The sequence below is a fragment of the Drosophila navojoa genome, chromosome 5 (assembly GCF_054131105.1).
Source record: "Drosophila navojoa isolate 15081-1374.11 chromosome 5, UAZ_NAV_1.0, whole genome shotgun sequence".
NCBI lineage: Eukaryota > Metazoa > Arthropoda > Insecta > Diptera > Drosophilidae > Drosophila > Drosophila navojoa.
The window spans coordinates 12,405,999-12,423,174 of record NC_142893.1 but is presented as its reverse complement, the minus strand read 5'-3'; the positions used below and the strand labels follow the sequence as shown (position 1 = coordinate 12,423,174).

At 43.5% G+C, this 17,176-nt stretch overlaps 2 protein-coding genes across 2 annotated transcripts; both read right to left on the bottom strand.

The window, feature by feature from the left end:
* Positions 1–8,136: 8,136 nt before the first annotated feature.
* On the bottom strand, positions 8,137–9,895 carry Parp16 (Poly(ADP-ribose) polymerase 16). Its single transcript, XM_018102971.3, has one exon. The coding sequence runs from the start codon at positions 9,693–9,695 to the stop codon at positions 8,499–8,501; it is 1,197 nt and encodes a 398-aa protein (XP_017958460.1). The 5' UTR covers positions 9,696–9,895; the 3' UTR covers positions 8,137–8,498.
* Positions 9,896–10,999: 1,104 nt separating this feature from the next.
* On the bottom strand, positions 11,000–14,171 carry LOC108654544 (uncharacterized). Its single transcript, XM_018105994.3, has 3 exons — positions 13,519–14,171; positions 12,838–13,028; positions 11,000–11,399 (listed from the first exon to the last, which is right to left on the bottom strand). Exons 1-3 carry the CDS (start codon positions 14,090–14,092, stop codon positions 11,226–11,228), a joined length of 939 nt encoding a protein of 312 aa, XP_017961483.2. The 5' UTR covers positions 14,093–14,171; the 3' UTR covers positions 11,000–11,225.
* Between the last annotated feature and the right edge of the window lie 3,005 nt (positions 14,172–17,176).

Sequence of the window (17,176 nt, the reverse complement as noted above, 5' to 3'; positions counted from 1 at the left end):
AAAATTTTCATATTCCTGATATAATCTTAATGTGCAGTAAATGCTTAGATATATACTTGTTGCTTAATATGAGCTAACTATAAAGAGGCTGTTTGACAGCCAAGAAGCTCAGAGATTATCAGAGAGATTTATTTTATACTATTTCGAGCATGCTAACTACATTTACTACAACTACTTCTATCACTATTACCATTACTATAACTCATTCTCCTACTCCCATTATTAATACTATTACTCCTACCACTAATGCTACACTTAGTATTAATGTTACTCTCCTAGTTTTAATATTACTCCTACTACTAATAGTACTCGTAGTATTAATATTACTCCAACTACCACAGCCACTTCTTTTATTCCTACTACTACTATTACTATTACTCCTACTACTACTATTACTATTACTCTTAATCATTCTACTACTACTACTACTCTTACTACAGCTACTACTACTCTTACTACAACTACTACTACTACTCTTACTCTTACTACTACTACTAATAATAATACTATTACTACTACCTTACACTTACTACTACTACAACTTTTCCAAATACTATTTCCACCACTTTCATCACCATTACTACGACTACAACTAATAGTACACATACTATTACTGCTACACCTATACACATTTCTACTACTACTACTACCAACACATGTTAGCAGCTCTAAGAGCTTTACTATTATCTGATTGATGATAAGAAAGAACGTCTTAAGCAGAGAATTGTATAGAAAATGCGCTTCTATGCTTTATTTTTAATAAAATTCTTATACACTTTGCTTTTACTGCAGCAGCTTTGCTGTTCTCTTACTTTTCCCATCTCTCTCTCTCTCTCCATCTCTCTTTTTATATCTCCCTCTGTCGTAGCAGTCTCTAAGAACAAGCTTACAGTCAGATTTAAGCTACAAACGCAACAAAGAGCTCGACACACACACACACACAAATTACCGATACACTTGCATATGGTATGCATATACATATGTGTATATATATGTATATGTATAAGTATTTAAGTACTTGTGTGGTAACATAGGAATATAATAAATATAAACATTTCTTTTAACACGTAATAAACATTCGAATGCACATATTTACTTCATAAAGAAGTGGCTTTCATTGAATAAACGAGCGCAAACAATCGCACACACACACACACACACACACACACACACACACACACACACACATCAGCACACACACACACATACATTTAATATGCAAATTTTTATATTGATTTATATTTAATCGCTTTTAAGTGCAGCAAGTGATGCTGTCTGTGCTGCAGCCACATAAATATTGCCGCTACGAGCAGATGATGCCATCAAATTGTGAATTGCTGGCGTTCCACCCGCGGCTCAGTGGAGACTGTGGTGCTGTGGTGCAGGCTGTGGAGTATCTCTGCTGAGCGCTGAGTGCTGAGTGCAATGAGTGAGTTGTCCGTTGTGCAATCATAAATAAAATGCACGCATATAGAATATTTCTATGTAAACAAGGCCAGACAACAACAGCGATGCCAAACAGAAGAAGAAGAAGAAGAAGAAGAAAAAAACAACAGCGAGAGGAAAATCGCGCTTTAAGCAAATATTGTGGCCTCTATTGTGGAGACAAGAGCTGCTCCCACTCCCATTCTCCGACGGGGTCTGGCTACAATTTAAGCTCAGCGTATAATGCAATACACTATGCCAAACACACACACGCACACACACACACGCACACACACACACGTACGTCGCTGGCAACGTCATTTAACATTTTGCCTTCAAGTCTCGTTGTCTGGCGAATCACTCACTCACTTAGCTGTGGCCATGTGTGCGTGCGTGTGTGTGTGTGAGTGTAATACGCACTGTGCCAGCCACAAATTACATTGCTGCAGCTGACGACAACGTCATAGCGCCGTTGCCTAGCTGAGCCCGCAGCCTTCGCAGCGTCGCGCACTGAATTTGTATTGCATACTTTGCGGCGCTGGAGTTTTTAACCTGTCGTCGCCGCAGTTGCGATCTCTGCCCGCAAGTCTCTCTCTCCCCAGTCGCAACTCCCGGCCGGAGCACTCTCTTATGTGCCATCACTCATTTGTCTGCGGCTTGCATTGTTTATCCTCTGCAGATGCGCAGCGCGTGTTCATGCCACTAACTTCTACTTTTCAGCGAGCTCTGCTCATTTCCGTTTCATTCTGTTGGCACTCGTTGTTGTTTTAACGTGTTGTCAAATGTGACAAAATTAAGTTAACTGCCAACATTATCGCGCATACGACAACAACAACAACAACTGCAACAACAACTGCTTTATCCCAACCAACTTTGTGCTACGGTAAATTGTGTAAGCGCCAACTCGATTTGGCTTGAATTTATTTTCATTTATGAATTTCAGCCCGAAATAGTTGAGTTTGTTTTTGTGCAAATTGCTGAGTTGGCGCAATTTTTAATTTATTTAATTCATTGCAGTTAATATAACAAATTCAATTGTAAATGTTTGCATTTTTTCGGCTTTACTTTACCATTTTTAATGCATTGCCAATGAAAATAACTTGAATATGTGAAAAATAATCAATTTTATTATAAGTCCGTAGTTTGAATAACTTTTAAAGGTAAAAAATCGAGAAGAATTATGTATAGCTGAGTTGGCAGGCAATTTTATTTATTTTTATTTATATAATTTTTTAATAAAATATTTGTTTTTGCTGCCTTTTGGACAGCTTGGTTTAAAAGGGGAATTAATAAAAATATATAATATGAATATAAGGCGTAGAAACAAAGAGTTATACAATATAAGTATTGCAGATAGATTTTGAGGTAAAACTAATACAAGCAATGGTCTCTGGACTCCCTAGGCAGACTCCATTTTGGCTTAGAGCAACCTTCACTGTGCCCCACTCAATCAGTCAGCTCGTAAATCAATCGATCACCCCATATAAATCAATCCGCAATGTAGATCAATTGTTAGGCCTGTGTCCTGCTCGATGAGTTCTTGCTGCGACTGGCATAAATGCGTTGATGCAACTAAATGTGGCACAGAGAGACCATGTGACAAACACTCATGCTGAACGCATCGAAATTTGTCTATCGGCGCATTGCATAATTTACGCTTGAATTCAATTGAATCGATGCCATATGCACTGGGCCTGCACTGCGCTGCCAAATCAACAGTTGCAAATGTCATGCAGACACGCACGCATAAAATCAACAAGTCAGCACCACCGTCAACTGGCATGCGGGCCGTGGCTCAGCGTGGTGGTTGGCCTCTTTGCCAGCGCGGTCATGCACCACTGCATCGATAATAACAATTCCAAATGTGCATATTGTGCAGAATGCATATTAACACACACACACACACACGCACATACCACACTCATGCATTTATTCATGAGAATAAGTTGTCTAATCTCATTTAATCTCACAACTTTATGAATTCGTTTGCCATAACCACACTTTTGTTAATATGTCCGCAAAAATAAGTCGCCAAATATGTTTAAGCGCTATTGTTTTTCAACTTTTTCAATAATAGTTGAATATGTTTTTCGATATATATATAGAGTTTGCTAACAACAAAGCAATCTCAATCGAACTGTTGCTACGTATACGTAATGCGCTTATTTAATTATCACACTTGCTGCACGAAAAGCATTTTCCATTGAAAGCTAACTGTATATTGAATCAGCGTTGAACTGCAAAGCTCTCTGCTTGACCCTTTGCCACATTAGCCTTTGTGAGCACTTAAGCGAGTCAAAGGAAGCACTTTGATCTGCTCATCATCTGCGACTGACACTGAGCAGCCACAGCAACATATGTATCGGACTAGCTCTTACACACTCACACACACTCTCTCTCTCTCTCTTTCTCTCCACCCTCTGCGTATGTATGTGGTCACTAAGCAATAACCCCCGAGTACCTAGGCACTGAAAGCATTCACATTATCGCTATTGCTGCACTGATTGATAGCTAGCACACACACACACACACACACACATGTATACATAGAGACACCCACACATACTCACACACACGTTAATTTAGCTGGTCCTTTGAGCTCATTTGCCGTTCGCATTGCCAATAATTAAACAATCATTTAGTCATTCGAGCAGCAGGCTCTCGTGTCACTCGACTCAATATCCTCTAACAGCTCGAGAGCAGCAACGTTTTGGCTAAATGTGGAAATTGAAAATTAACCCGAGCACAGAGCACAGTATTCAATTCCATTTCGGGCTAGCATTGAATATCTTGATGTTAAATTCAATGGAGCAAACTATCGATTCCAGTTGAAGGCAAATGAACAAGTTGAAGTCGCCCTTGAATTGGTGGCTAAACTATTGTGATTAGCCTTTGAGTTATATTTTCTATATTGAGTGATTTATATTTTATTTTATATTATAGGTAAATATTAATAATGACATTGCATTAGCTAAGACAATTTATGTTTTTTCCATGTTGATGCCAACTTCATATTCTTATCTTGCAATCAATAATGTTTTATTTCATTATTAATTTTACAATTCTGTTTTTATTTTTATTTTTAATTTTTAATAATTTAATAATTCATTATTTTATTTCTTAATCTCATAAATCTTTTTCAATGCAACTTTTAATTTATTTTGCCATAATTTATTATTATATTAATATTTATTTAATAATGTGCATAAATTTTTTGCAATTCAATTTTAATTTATTATATTATATTTTAGTTTTAATACTAAATTTTTTATATTCTTTAATATTCCATTTTTATTTTTATTAATTTATTTTTTTTTTTATTTTTTTTTTTTTTTTTGCTATTATTTGTTTATTAATCTGCATTTATTCTTTGCAATTCCATAATTAAATTGATTGCATTTAATTTTCAATAATATATTATTTTATTACTATTTATTATTCATTAATTATTCTATTCTAACAATTATTCTACAATAACTTAATCCTAGCAACTAGCAATCATTTATACTATGCACACGCCACATCAGTTCATTCACTTAATAAGAGCTTCAACATTTTTGGCAAACAGATCGTTTGATAGGCTAGAAAAATGCAATTCAATTGAGATCTAGCTGATGCACTTCAATTAGGCTTTCAAACAGATGGGCAGCTGTAAAGCTGCTTGATTCCCAGCACAAAGTGAACCAGGGCCCATGATGCATGCTTCTGATGCACAGCTGCCCAAACGTTTCCAATTGGAGCTCAGCTGCTCACGGTTGCGGCCGTGTGTGGCTCTGCTGCCAATTTCAAAGCAATCGCCGGCAGCAGCTTCGCTTTTCTTTTTTTTTTGCCCATGCTTTTCGGGTTACTTTTTTGCGCTGTGCAGCAGAGAAAGGGTGAGAAAGAGAGAGAGTGAGGTGGATAGAGGCAAGCCGAATGATGACTGCGGATCGTTCGTTTGCCATACAAATCAATTTATGGCTGACCAACGTTTAAACAATTTTCGTGCCGCTTTGTGCAATTGACGTGCCGATAATTACGCCTGGCTAGCATGTACGAGTGCGTTTCGCACAACAGCAGCAGCAAAAAAAGCTAAAAGAAGAAAATCGCCTGCCCCTAGAGCCAAACGGACGAAAAAAAAAAATGGAGAAAAACTCGGCTTACACAAAAATGGAGAATAGTCGCCGTAACTTAGTTGAGGCTGCGGCAAATCCAAGAAAATCCAAGCTGCAAAGTCAATTTGCTTGTTTATTTAAATATCAAAGCAACTGAAATGCGCTGTTTTTTGGGGCAACATAAACTGGATTAAATTTCGTTTAAAATGTAAATGCACAAAAAGGTGATAGAGACAGGGAGAAAGGGGGAAAGAGAGCGGGAAACCTTGCTGAATTATAGCCAAAATGTCGCCTTATGCGCTACATCAAAAACTAAACAAACACCTCATCAAAAACATCAAAGACAGCGCAGGCCTCTAAAAGGAAGGGCACGAAGATAAATACTAAGAGGGGGAAGTGAAAAAAAAAAAAAAAAAATTGGCAAGGAAAAACATTTTCTTGTGCAGAACGCAGAAAATAAAATCAAGAATTTCACACCTTATCAATTTTGTTAGATTATCAAAACCGAAGAATGGCGCCAGCCAGTCAGCCAGGGGAAGGCAAAAAGCTCTTAAATTGCATCATCAAGCTGCCGTCTCCTCTGCCCCCTCTGCCCTCTCTGCCCTTGACACTCTGCCCTCTGATGCTGATGGCATTGATGACGTTGGCCTTTGCTATCGTCTCGCCGCCGTCTTCGTGGCCGTCGTGATTGTTGTCATCATCATCGTTGCCACACTGTCATTAAGGAAGTCAAAAACTTAGACCCCAAAAACTGCGGGGGCTGCTCTGGCATCAGGGGCTGTTGCTTGCTTTGTGTGACAGCAGCGTTGACATTTATTTTGATTTCAGGTCGAGTGCAACCAGGGACTGCCAGCCGAGCTGGGAGCCAGTACGTAAGTGCGTGCCACACCCCCACGCCAACCACTCGGATCTCTACCGTCTACCGTCAACCTGAGGTCGTGCTCATGCTAATGTGCATTCAGCTTAGCTGCGTAAAACCTTTGAGGGTTGCTGCCCTTTTCTTTTCTTGTTTCCTTATTTTTTTTTCGCTTGTGACTTAGCCCAGTTCCTTGTTGCTGTTGGCATAAAAGCCACTAAATTGAATTTTATGTGACAGTGCCAAGTTTGATGTGTGCGTTTATTAATGGCTGCTGCTGCTCCTACTCCTGCGGCTGCCGCTGGGACCTCCGTCCGGGAGTAATGATAGCAAAGCGAACTCAGCTCAAATAATTGATAGCTTTTTACACTGCGTCCGAGTCTTGAATGGGTCTCGAATGGTCACTGGGAGAGGGCGGGCCGGTCGTAATTGCAATCCTTACACTTAAATGCTATGAAATATGGTTAACAAAAGTATTTCGCGAACGCCCTTTGTCAGCTACGTTCGCCAATGCCAATGCCAGCTATGCGCAGTCTGTCCGCCGAACGGGAGCCCAGTGCATAGTCTGCATAACTTGTAGCGGCAACTAGACGAGCATATGTAAAAACTGCCCTCACACACTCACACATGCCTGTGGTCGCCAAAGGACATGTATAAAAAAAAGAGAAGTCGGAAAAACAAGTAAGCGTGCTCTGGTTAAGAATGATCGATTAGGAAATACCCTGTGAAGCATATATAACACAATCATTCGCTTGATTTATTCATACATAATAGAAAACACATGCACACACACACACACACACACACACACACATGCACGCCGAGCTCTGCTGACTGCGCAGTTGATGCAGTGACTGCGCTTGGACTGCAATTTGAGGACAGACACTCAAGTATTCAATATTCCAACGGTTGTATAAAATAAAAAATAAATAAATAAATAAATAAAATAGAAATAAAAATAAAAATCAAAATATAGAATATAGAATTCAAATTTATTTATATATAGATTTTTGTATTCATCTGCATATTGAATTAAAAACTTGCCACGTTTAATCATAGAATAATTTATAATTAAGAATTATTTAATTTTAATTTTTATTTAATGTCTTATTAATTTAATAATAATTATTTATTGTTTTTGATAAGGCAATGGAATGATTTATCGGAAATATAATTTTAGATAATATAAATATATATATAACTTATATAGAAAATAATAAAAAAAAATAGCATAAGTAAAAATAAATAAATAAGTATTAAATATACCAAATTTAAGCCGAGTATTTATTTAAAATTTCTCTAAAATTTGTTTGATACGTGTTCGCTGTTCACATGCGAACGGACAGATATACATATAGCTGGGTTTTGACTCAGGTCGTTACTCTCACATGTCACATCAAGAATGTATTCCTTGGGCCTGTTGCAAGCAGCTCAATATGTCCGGGCTGCCCCTCTGCAATGGCTTCACTGGGTATGGAAAGAAATGTTGCCAGCCAAGCTGCTAAATTGTGTGCCCCGAAATGTGTCCGGCAGCACATAATGCCAAGTTTCCAGAGTATGTGCTGCCGTATAGGGACTCTGGCTGCACTCAGTTTATGTGTGCCCACACACACACACACACACACATGGAAAATCTGTTCATGTCCTTTTTATATGCAGCGAGTGGCCCAGCTGCTCCTGCTGCTGCTGCTGCTGCTGCTTGCCCAATGGCCGCAAGGAATTTCACACAATTGTTAGAAAAATTGCAGAAAATTGAAAATGTGCGAGAGCGTATAAATTTTTACTGCGTCACTTGTAATGCTAAATTGTTGTTATTTATGGCCAGTTGCGTGTGACTCATGCCAACATTTGCTTACACACGCCAGCTCCGGCCAGTCCTCGCTCTTCCTCTCGCCTCTCGCCCTCTCCTCGTCTCGTCGTCTCGCTTTCTCGCTCAGTGTTTGTTGCTGTCTCCTTCTGTTTTAGTTGGCTGCCTTTGTGGCTGAACGAATGATTGAATTTAGTTGAACTTTCTTGACTTTATTGACGCATATAAGCACTTTATTGCCGCCAGCACGCTGGCCCCAATAACGTGTTTATATTAGCCAAGTTAGCCAATTAGCTGAGTGATCGGAGGGCGACGATTAGTTTTTCAAAAGTCCCCTCCTCAGCATGCACATGGCAGTGCAGGCGAATCTGTGCAAAATGCCACGCCCACTGGGCGTCGTCATGGACATCAGCATGAGGTACATGCCAAGCGAGAGCACATATTTGTTGCTCTCCATCCACCTGAGCGCCATGCTCAGGTTGATCGTGTACTTCGGCTGACGCACCAGGCTGCTGCACTGCCTCCCCTCGTCGCCCTCGTCGATCTCGGCGATCTCGGCGATCTCTCCGCCCTTGTCGATCTCGTCGTTCTCTCCGCCCTCATCGCTCTCTCCGCCCTCATCGCTCTCGTCGCCCTCGTCGCTCTCGCAGCTTTGGCCAAATAACATCAGATAGGAGATCTTTATGCAGCTGGCATCGGCAATCCGCACGTGTCCCGATCCATTGCGTGACACGCTGACCAGCTCCGGCTGCAGCACAAACTCCACGACAGCGACGCACCTGAGCAGCGCGCCGCAGCGCGAGCCACCCCAGCCGGGCGTCTCGGGGCTGTGCTGCAGCGCCTCGTCCACGTCGCCGCTCAGCTCCAGGGTGGTGTGTGCGGGCAGGCAGCCCACGGTCAGCAGTGCGTACAGCTGCTCCACTCTGCCGCCGTAGAACCCGAAGCTCACGGGATACTTCTTGCGCAGTGCGGCGTAGGCCTTGGTGTGCGCACACCTTCGACTCGGCTTAACCTCCAAGATCTGCGTGGGCTCCACTTGTGGCGCCCCAATCTGCAGGTACGCGTACAGGAGTGCGAACTCACTTGGCAGCAGGCTGCTCAGGTTGACGCGTTCGCCATGCCGCACCAGCACCGCGTGCAGCAGACTCAGCACGTTCACGGGGTAGCAGTCGTGGTTGCCCCTGTCCAGCTGCTCCAGTATGACCTCCAGGCGATCGATCTCGGCAATGACCTGGAAGATGGCGCCGATGTTCGGCCGCTGCTCGCTGTCGAGGAACTGCCTGGGACAGGGCCGCAGCAACGTCTCGTAACGGTAGCTGTTGGCCGCCGCCACAAAGAGCGAGAAGCGCACATCGCTGGCCAGCAGATCGGATTGCAGACGCTCCTGCAGTTGATAGAGCTGCTGCATGCTGATGGTCGACTCGGCGCAGGCCTCAGCGTGGCTGGCCCTGTTGCTGGCCGTGCCAATGGCGCCGGCAATGTTCGAGTTGTCCAGCAAGTGAATCAGCTTCATGGTGTCCGTGGAGCTTGTTGAATGTGCAATGGAGTCGATTCGGTGTGGTTTGTAAATGATATTAGCTACGATGCACTTGCTTTTGACTAAAGCGTAAATTTATTTCACTCCGAGAATTTCCAAAATCTACTCTACTGACAATTGCAAATGAAAAGGTATGGCACGCCCCACAGCCTACTGGGCCGGCGCCAGCTGAGATTGACGGCTTTGGAGCTGTTTGCCGTTGCCCTCGTTCTTTTTGCGCTTCACCTCGGCCAACTGCAGATTGAATTTAGACACTTCTGTGACAGGTTGTGATTGTCGTGCCCAGCGTCGAGGGAGCTCCTGCTGCTGCCCTGCTCCTGCTCGCGCTGCTCCTGCTGCTGATGCTATTGGGGTGTGTCTGTAATTGATTAATGGAGCTGATGCACGACGCGTAGCTTATGTCAGCTTGCATGTTTACAGCGACGCCTTTACGGCTTTGGCCCGGCCAATCAATTGGACCGCATTGAGTTATGGTCGAGCATGAAAGCCACCACCCGCCTGAGCAGGGGGTGACTGCTGGCTGGTCAGTAATGGAGAGGAGGCTGTAGTTGCTCCTTGATCAGTAACAATTTCATTTGACAAATACTCACACACACACATATGGGTAAGCGAATGTGTGTGTGTCTGCTCTGCATTTCAGCGGCCGTCGCTTTATCTACTTTAAAATGTGCTGGCAGCAGGATGCGTAATTTATTGATATACTCTCCTTAAATTATGAGTCTCCTGGGGCTCCGCGCACTGGCGCACATTTTTTTGATTTTGATTTTTTTGTTACTTTTTCGGTGCTGGCTGCAGGCAGGTGTCGGTGTAGAAATCAGTTAACCGAGAAAGTTTTGTAACTTTTTGCGCTGCTGCCGCTCTGCCAGCTGCCCTGTGAAATCAGAAGTTTGAGTTTATTCAAATAAACGCCGACATTAAGAGAGTTGCAACTGTTGCGCTGCCACTGGCCCAGGCTGGAGCCATAGACCTCGGCTCGACTCGAGCGAGGCGGCATAAATCAGAGAGCCAGCTCCAGTTTGCAACTTTTCTTCGTTTTCTTTTCGTTTTTTCGTAGATAAACTTTTTGACGCACCAAAAGCCACCACCTTTGCGTCATTTAACCCTCTTTTTGCTGCCCGAAAGCTTTATTAATATGCGCCGTTTTCTTGTGCACTCTCCCAATCTCACATTGGCAATTCCCAGGGGCCGGGCCCACTAAATAATTGCCTGGCATATGCTCGAAATTTTTCTGCGCTGTGGCACAAACCTTTAAGCGCCGCACCACATAAACGAGAGCAACATTTTCTCATTTGGCAAGTGACTTTGCCTTTCTGTTGACTCTGCCAACTTTTTGGAATGTTCTTTATTAATTCTGTGTAGTCTAGCACATTAAAGAGGGGCTTCCTATATCAATCAGAGTGTCTGTCATATCATAAATGCATATATTTATGAGCAATTTTTTTTTAAGATAACAGAAATCGTCTTCTCCCATGAAATCTGTTTAATATTTTACCCATTTTACACCTATTAGGACTTTGGTGTTACGGGCACTTCAGGCTGCAGGCACGTCTTCATTCTGTACTCGCCTCTGATGGGCGTGTCTGTTGGACAGATGCGTATGTGGCGAATGAACTCGTATATCTGGGGCAGATATATGTCATCTTTGTCCTTGTAGAACAATTCACGCACCGGCTCTGAGTACTGCAAAAAATATTGGAATTTATTGAATATAAGTATTTATAGAAATATAAAAAATATTTAATTGAATATTTATAGCTGCTTAAAGAAAAGATATGCATCAAGATTAAAAGGGAATCTAAATAAATATATCAACTATTATATTTATCTTAAATATATGAGTTCCTATCTTGTATCTTGTATCTTGTATCTTCTATCTTTTACCTTTTATCTCCTATCTCCTATCTCCTATCTCCTATCTCCTATCTCCTATCTCCTATCTCCTTCTTCTATCTCCTTCTTCTATCTCCTATATCCTATATCCTATATCCTATATCCTATATCCTATATCCTATGTCCTATCTCCTATCTCCTATCTCCTATATCCTATATCCTATATCTCCTATCTCCTATATATCTTAGCTCCTATCTCATATATCTCTTATATATCCTTTTCATATCTCATATCTTCTATCTTTTATCTTTTATCTCCCGCTTCCTCTTCATTTATTGACTTTTATCTACTTTCGACATGCTCTGACTGACTAAAATCATCTATCTTCAAATTATATTCATTCACACGCTGTTATTATAGCCCGTATTAAATTCCATTGCACATTAGCCTAAGAGCTGAACAACAATAAAATTAGTCAGCCTCGAGTTGATCTGTTGTTAATTGCTTTTGATATTAGACAGGCTACCAGGGGGCGGTGGCTCTTCGTCAATCAGTGGAACGAATCGGGGATATTTATTGCGGCTTGAGAGTGCTTTGGCACCTAAGCCAGCCACGCTCAGGTTTGGTTTTTTCTTTTCAATTATAGGCATTCTATTTACGCCAAATCAATTGGCATATTTTCACACATAAACATAAATTGGCTTCGATATGCCCGGCGCTGGAGCATTTGGGAAAACAAACGCGTTCTGCTTTTTGCCATCCAGCCATTTCATAAATATGTGCCGCACGTAGGCCAGCTCAATTGCCAATTAGAAGTGGGGGAGGGCAGAGGGTAGACGAATGCCTGGGCGCATGGAAAGTCTGCTTTAAAATTAGGACATGGCGAAGCAGTTCGACGGCAAACCGACGGAAGTTGATTTGTATACGGAGTACATACATATGGCTCAGCCACGACCGGAAAGAAATTGTGCCACTCGCAGCACTCCGAGAGCGTAATAAAGCATTGCCAGTGCCTATGCCTGTGGCTGAGGATGTGGCACTCGCATTCGCATTCGCATTCGCATTCCGAGAAAATGCTACTCTAATATTTAGCTCACGTCTGCTACAAAAATTATTAGGCATCCGCGGTCTGCCTATTTCCAAGTGCTTTTCCAACTCCCGCACACGCACACACTTCAATAATTGTTTAAAAAAAAAAAAAGAAATAGGCCTTGATCGAACCTTTTGAGAACTCAGAACTCAGGTACGTGCCTCAGGTGAGTTGAAGGCGATACGCAGGGAACTTACATAGAGATTTTTCAAGATAATCTTCAGCTCCGTGGAGAAGAAATTGTTGTTGAACCTGGCGAAATGTTCATCCGTCTTGACTTTGCGGGCATAGAGCTCACTGAACTGTTTCGCCGACAACAGGCCCAGTATGCTGTCAACCAGGCCATGCACGCCCTTCTGCTCCTCATTGACAATGGCCACATCCAGTTCTGCAAGCGAATTCAGACTCAGATTCAAATTCAAATTCAATAACAGGCAAAATATTTAATTAAATGCACTTGGCCAGTGCAGGCAGAGCTCGCCCGCCTCCCCCTTGCACCTGCCCCACTTGGGTTGCCTACTCGCTCTTCCGTTTGACTTTGTCTGCATAGTTTGCAGCCATTTGCGAATAATTCATGCCAGGTGCTCTGCGGGCTCCAAGAGGCGAGCATGTGTGAACATTGATAAGCTAGAGGCAGACAGAGGACAGCAGACAGCGGACAGCGGACAGCGGACAGCGGACGGCTCTGTTGCACCATGACATTGAGCATAATGCCAGCATGGCCACAAAGGAGAGAGAGAGAGAGAGAGAGGGAGATGACTTGAAAGTTATTTGGAAGCTTGTTTGTGCCATGACAAGGCTCTGGCCATGTTTGCATTTGCCAGAAAGGGAGCGAGAGCGAGAGAGAGAGGGAGAGCTGGACCATTGCTCATACGCACCGCTGCCCGGCGTGTTGTCCGCCGTGGCCGATTTGAGGGTCTGCACCACAGTCTGGGCCAGATCCATCACGTCCAACCCGAGGCCATGCAGATAGTTCGTCAAGGCCAGCACATCGACCAGTTGCAGCAGCTCAAAGATCTCGGTTTTGATGAAGTCATACGCGCGCTGCACCTCCTCGTCGTGCCGATAGTAGTTGTGGACGATGGCCACCACCTGCCGGGCGGGTATCAGGGCCACGAATTCGCTAATGTTTAGGGGCGGCGCCGGATTGAATGGCTCCTCCTGTTCCTTCTCCTCCAGCTCGCGCAGCAGATCGTCGTACTTGGATGGCTCCTTGGTCGGGCCACGATCCGAGCTGAGCACAATCAAGTCGTCCGAGGCATTCTCTTCCTTGCTGCTCGAGCGGCTGTCCTCCTCACTGGAGCTGGACTTGCTCTCGGCATCTGATGACTGATTGGCCGCCTCTGTCACTGGGCTCTGCTGCTGCGGCGCAGCACTCGCCCCAGCCAAGAGCACGATCACTGCCAGCAGGACACAGCGATAGCCAAACGATGTTTCGCGTTCCCGTCTCATTTTGCTACTGACCGAGCGAACGCTGCGCCCAGCTCCGAGTCGGCTATGCGACCCCAACTGTGACGCTTCACCCACTGATTGCGGGCGATTATTTAATTGAGCCATTCAGTCGCCTTTATTAGCATGCTGCGTGTGTGTGTGCGTGTGCGTGTGCGTCACGAGATGTCCGACCAATTGACAGCTAAAGAGCATCAGCTGTGGCCATGCATTATGTATACATCTCACAATTCCCTGGAAGAAATTGATTTATACAGCGCATAAATTATGCTTATCTTACTTATCTTGTTTTCCACATTCAATGCGAACGGGACAATAAACGCCAAGGGCCCCGCGGCTCTGATTGAAATCGCGAACATTTCCCGTCCAGTTCGAGCATGGATATCTATTTGAGTGTATTATTAAATACACTTCCGCGTATGCAAATCAAAAGCAATTTACAAGAAAAACAAACCAAGTGAAGTATGAGTGAGTGTGAGTGTGTGTGTGTGTGTGTGTGTAAGTGTCTGTGTGTGTGTGAGTGTCATTCACACTTTGACAGCTGTTACTGTATCACTCAGTTAGTCACTGACTGTCATTCATTCTGGCTACAATTCGCTCGCACGTCAAACTGTGTATAAAATATCTTCTACAACGACAGAGAGTGCGAGAGAGAGAGAGAGAGACATGGTAGCCACTGTTGGGCGTGGGAAAGAGAGGCTTGATATATTCATTCGTTCATTCAGCAAGTTAAGTAGGAATAAAATTGTCAATTTTCATGTCATTATTTCATGTCATTCGTTCGTTCCGTTCCTCCATTCCGTTCCGTAGCGTTCCGTTCGTGGCGAACGCCGTTCACTTTCGCATGTGACAAGCTGCGACTATCAAATGCACACACACACACACACACACAGCTCTCTCTATATGTGTGTTTGTGTGCGCTCACATTTATGATTTATTCACTTGGTTTGATTTATTACAAGCCGCTGCTGCCCCCACCCTAATACTATGTATGTGTGTGTGTTGGTGTGGGTGTGTAAATTGTGCGCATACAAACCAATAATTGTATCGTTGTCAGCAGTGACAGCTCTCCCACTCCCCCTCTCCCTGCTCTAGTGCTGTCTAGCTTCAGCTGAGGCAATTTTTCTACGCACATAATTTGACTTGGCCGTAACTTTATGCAAAGTGGCGATGGTGCCAAATTTCATAACATATGACACTTTATAAATTTGAAACGGCCAGCCGGAAACTCTTGGCAAGTGCCGTAACTTTGGCACGTAAGGCGCCCAAACTTGTCCCAGGTTGCCAATGCCCAATGGATGCCAGCTCTTGCCTCTCCCTCTCTCTATCTCTCTCTCGCTACTGGCTTGCCGCAACTGTCGCGGCGCAAACTTATAAATTAATTTTGCCACACGAAATACTTTGGCAAGGTCTTGGCGTGCCTCAGCTGCTGCTGCTGCTGCTACGCATGGCGAGCCCTCGGCCTAAGGAATTGCAGGCAAGTGTTGCGGTTATGGCCAACTTACTCATAATTAACTGCAGTCCAGCACGGCAGGGGTTGTGGGCAGCGGGCAGCGGGTAGCGGGCGCTTTATGGCGCGCACCTGTGACAGCCGACGCTTGCATACTTTCGGGGTGCAAAGTTAATTTCATGGAGTTCGACGCTTGGATGTGTGCCGCCTTCTGGCTACTGGCTGAGACTCTGGCTGACGTCGGAGCTGAGTCTGTGGCCCTGGCTATGGCCCTGGCTGTGGCTGGGGCTGTCTTTAAAACGTTCGGCGCTTTTGTTTATGTTGCGGGCCAAGAACTCGCATTTTACCGCAAGTGTCAACATTTATTTCCAACTTAACACTTTGGCGTAACATTGCGCTTAATCCGACGCGCCAGAACTTGACTAATTTTGTGCAAAGTTCAGCATTAACATTACCGCAAATTAGCAAAACTTTTCGCACAAACAACAAAAAAAAACAAGTAAGAAGACTCTAGTCGAGACTGCTCGACTAGGAGATACCCTGAACCCTCCAAGCTGATATTCTTATCATTCTGCACTTCTTTTATGCACGCACACATACATACACATGCATCCACCCTCACGCGCCCGCGCTCTGCTAACTGCGCAGTAAGCAGCGACTGCGCTTGGGCTGCGCTGCAGTGTGGGAAATAGTATGAGAATTTATTTGATGAATAACTTTTTTTGTAGACATGCAATCTTAATGAAATTTTCAGAGCGTAATCATATGGTCAAAATGTGTGTACATTCTAAAGCACAAGTCTCTAGTACTTGAAACACGTTTTTTGCAAATGGGGGGCGAAGGGGGCGTGGTATCCAAAATCTGTTGATTACAAAATGTTTGTATTCATCATATATATATACACAGTAAATCTGAAGTCTCTATGTCTAATATTATTTCAATGAGGCTGAAAAAACAAAATCAATTTTTCGATTATTCTCGATAAAAAAGTTATCGGATGAGTTATCGAAAAAATAAAGCAAACTCGTACTGCGTATGGTATACACGAGTATGTACAAAAAATTTCAGCTCTCTAGCTCTTATATCTTCTGAGATCTCGGCGTTCATACGGACGGACGGACGGACGGACGGACGGACGGACGGACGGACAGACGGACAGGGCTATATCGACTCAGCTCATCGTGCTGATCAAGAATATATATACTTTGTGGGGTCTGCGATGATTCCTTCTGCCTGTTACATACTTTTACACAAAAACATTATACCCTGATTTCCCATTTTCAATGGGTTCAGGGTATAAAAATAAGAAGGGAAGCAGAAGTACACACTCCTTCCCTCTCTCTCTCTCTCTCTCTCTCTCTCTCTCTTTCGCACTCTCTCGCGAAATAAAATAAATCCAGTTTCAAGCGCAAAACAAAATGAACGTCGAGCCGCCATTTGAGTTGCGACTGCTGTTGTTGTTGTTGTTGTTGTTGGTGCTGCTGCTGCCTGTTGTCTGGCGCTATCTGCCTGGTTCACTGAGTGCCATAAATTAACTTGTCCTGGCAACGCCGACAAACTGCTTGCGCTAGCATTTTCCTAGTTGTCGACTGCGACTTGCCAGATTTTTGTTTAATCTGTTACCGCTCCTTGTTATT

What these genes read in the sequence shown, in the direction of transcription:
- Parp16 (XM_018102971.3), bottom strand. Translation starts at nt 9,695, where the DNA reads ATGAAGCTGATTCACTTGCTGGACAACTCGAACATTGCCGGCGCCATT.
- LOC108654544 (XM_018105994.3), bottom strand. Translation starts at nt 14,092, where the DNA reads ATGAGACGGGAACGCGAAACATCGTTTGGCTATCGCTGTGTCCTGCTG. An exon ending in GGACAACACGCCGGGCAGCG is followed by an intron (nt 13,029 to 13,518) that starts GTGCGTATGAGC and finishes ATTCGCTTGCAG; the next exon opens with AACTGGATGTGGCCATTGTC. An exon ending in TTATCTTGAAAAATCTCTAT is followed by an intron (nt 11,400 to 12,837) that starts GTAAGTTCCCTG and finishes TATTTTTTGCAG; the next exon opens with TACTCAGAGCCGGTGCGTGA.